The sequence below is a fragment of the Asparagus officinalis genome, chromosome 2, assembly GCF_001876935.1.
Source record: "Asparagus officinalis chromosome 2, Aspof.V1, whole genome shotgun sequence".
NCBI lineage: Eukaryota > Viridiplantae > Streptophyta > Magnoliopsida > Asparagales > Asparagaceae > Asparagus > Asparagus officinalis.
In genome coordinates this window covers 7,010,378-7,012,801 of record NC_033795.1, presented here as the reverse complement: position 1 = coordinate 7,012,801, position 2,424 = coordinate 7,010,378, and the positions used below count along the sequence as shown (strand labels likewise).

Genomic DNA, 2,424 nt, shown 5'->3' with positions numbered 1-2,424 from the left:
ACATTGGGGACAAACTCCATGTTACGTGATCCCTAGCTAAGGATAGCCATCTTAAGGTTTTCATGAGCTACTCCATATGGGCTGTGGTATTATTTACGGATATGTTTTAGTGGAATTGTATTTGTGGTGCTTTATGTTTGTTGTATTGTTGATCAAATAAAGTTTTTCAGTTAGACACTGCTGTTACAAGTATTTAGTTTTGACGCTCAACCTAAGAGGACCCAGTTGAAGATAGACATTTCTACACATTGCAATGTAATTCATGCTGCGCTATCCTGATTGATCTAGTCGTTTGATTGTAATGATTATGTGACCATTGATGTCGACGTCACGCATAATGTGACGAAGCCGCTTTGATCCTATATTGATAATAGTGCAATCGCCCGAGAAATGTTCGGCGAAATACCTTTCAAGTGATAGCAATTTTTGAGGGCTCATAAGTTAACACAGATTTAAGGAATCATAGATGCCCTTTTAATCGGGGTGATTTTGTGATTTTTATTTTCTTATATAATTCTTATATGGGGCTTCATTATTATTATATCACTGTTTTTTTGGCATTTTTCTCTATATATCTATCTTATATTATTTTCAATTATATTTTATGTTTATTTTGTTTATCTTTGGTTATTAAATATTATATCATGGGGTCATGTGTCAATACTCGTCTAGTGTTCGTATATTTGTTGATTTATTGAAGTGGCTTAATTTACGATAAAGTACACCATCTATAAATAAGGGTTATATAGGGTCCCTGAACCTAGTGTTACACTTCCTCGTATTCTCTTCCCCCCATCTAAGGGGAGAAATTGCTAAGGAGAAAACCCCCTAAGGTTAGAGATCCAAAAAACCCAAAATCAAGATCAAGCAATGGATTCAGGTATAAGCTTCCGCTCTTTTAGATCTTTGTTAATCTTTTTGAATTAATCATGGCTATATGGTTTTAGATCTCAAGTTTTATGATGTAGATCTAACATGATCACCTACCCACAAACTATATATACGTCTTTGATGTCTTTATTTGTGTGAAATCATAGTTCGAATCAAACTCTAAATATGGCAATATGATTTTTGTTCATTCATTTGATCTTCTTTGAGTTAAAAGCTGTCATGAGAATTGTTCTTTATAAATAACCTGTACAACATGAAAACAAATAACGTGTATTATTACTGTTTGAAGTAGAGCATATGGGATTGAATCTTTGTTCATTTTTTCAGATTGAATTGCGGTATGCTGCACAAACTGATGCTCTTCAACCCCCTCATGAGTTTGTTCCTTGGGTGGTTGTTAATGGGAAACCTCTCTATGATGTAAGTCTTTAAAGTTTTTTACAGCTACATTTGAAGCTTTGCACATTTTAATTTGGACCTGTATTGTTAGTTTTGCTGCCAATACATAGCACATTTTAATTTGGACCGAATCGTGTTTCAACTACCCCTTGCCAAATGAGTTTTGACCTCTCCAAAATAGATGCAATTTTGTCCTTTCTTGTTGCCTTGGAAAGGTACAAAGTTAGTACAAAATTACCGGCACAAGTTTAGCTTGTTATACGGTGTGTTTGTCAATCCTTACAAAACTAGATTAGGATCAAATATGATTCTGATTTGTTCTAAACCAGTTATTTTGTACACTAGGGGGGTTAAGTTTGCAAAAGAATTAGTTTAGAAACCATTTTTTGGCCCAGGAAAAGTGGGGCCGATCTTAGCCTAACTTATGTTTAGGCACTCTTCTCCTCAAAATGGGACTCGGGCCAAACATAGTCTCATTTGTAGGCGTTTCTCAACATATTTTCAAAACAAAAATGATCGGTGTAGAATGTTATTTTAGTACTTACATTTTTTTCCATCAAAACATACAAGGGCAAAACCTACTATATGCATGTCATGGTATTGGCCACAAGCAATTAGTTTCCCATACCTTCGATGTTAGTTCCAATTCTCATTTGAAATATGAGAAAAGGATAATATATATCGCTAATGATGACTTCTTTTGTTTCCTGTGTAGGACTATAAAAACTTTGAAGCCTACATTTGCAAAGCTTATGATGGCGAGCTTCCAAAAGCATGTGAAGGAATTCTCCTTGAAATTCCCCAAGAAAAGATAGGAAACAAAGAAAGCCAAGCTTGCCGTAAGAATGAAATGATCCGTTCGTCTCCAATCGCAAAAGATCATGAAGCGAAGATAAATATGTTGATCTAGACAAAGGGGTCTTTGTTTAGTTCCCTGATTCAACAATTTTCAGTATCTAATAATGTTTCGGGAATTATGTTTTGTACATTAATCAAATATGGCATGGTTGTAATCAGGACCATAGTGAGCAGTTGGAAGGAAAATCTTCTTTATGATTTGTTAAGTTTCATTTTAACCTTGTTTGGGAGTTTCTTTTAAGGGGTTAGAGGGATGAAATGGAAGGTTAAATTTTC

At 34.7% G+C, this 2,424-nt stretch overlaps 1 protein-coding gene across 1 annotated transcript; it reads left to right on the top strand.

Moving 5' to 3' along the window:
- LOC109829376 (gamma-interferon-inducible lysosomal thiol reductase-like) lies at window positions 1,174-2,358 on the top strand. Its single transcript, XM_020396500.1, has 2 exons — window positions 1,174-1,311; window positions 2,006-2,358. The coding sequence occupies exons 1-2, from the start codon at window positions 1,189-1,191 to the stop codon at window positions 2,198-2,200; spliced, it is 318 nt and encodes a 105-aa protein (XP_020252089.1). The 5' UTR covers window positions 1,174-1,188; the 3' UTR covers window positions 2,201-2,358.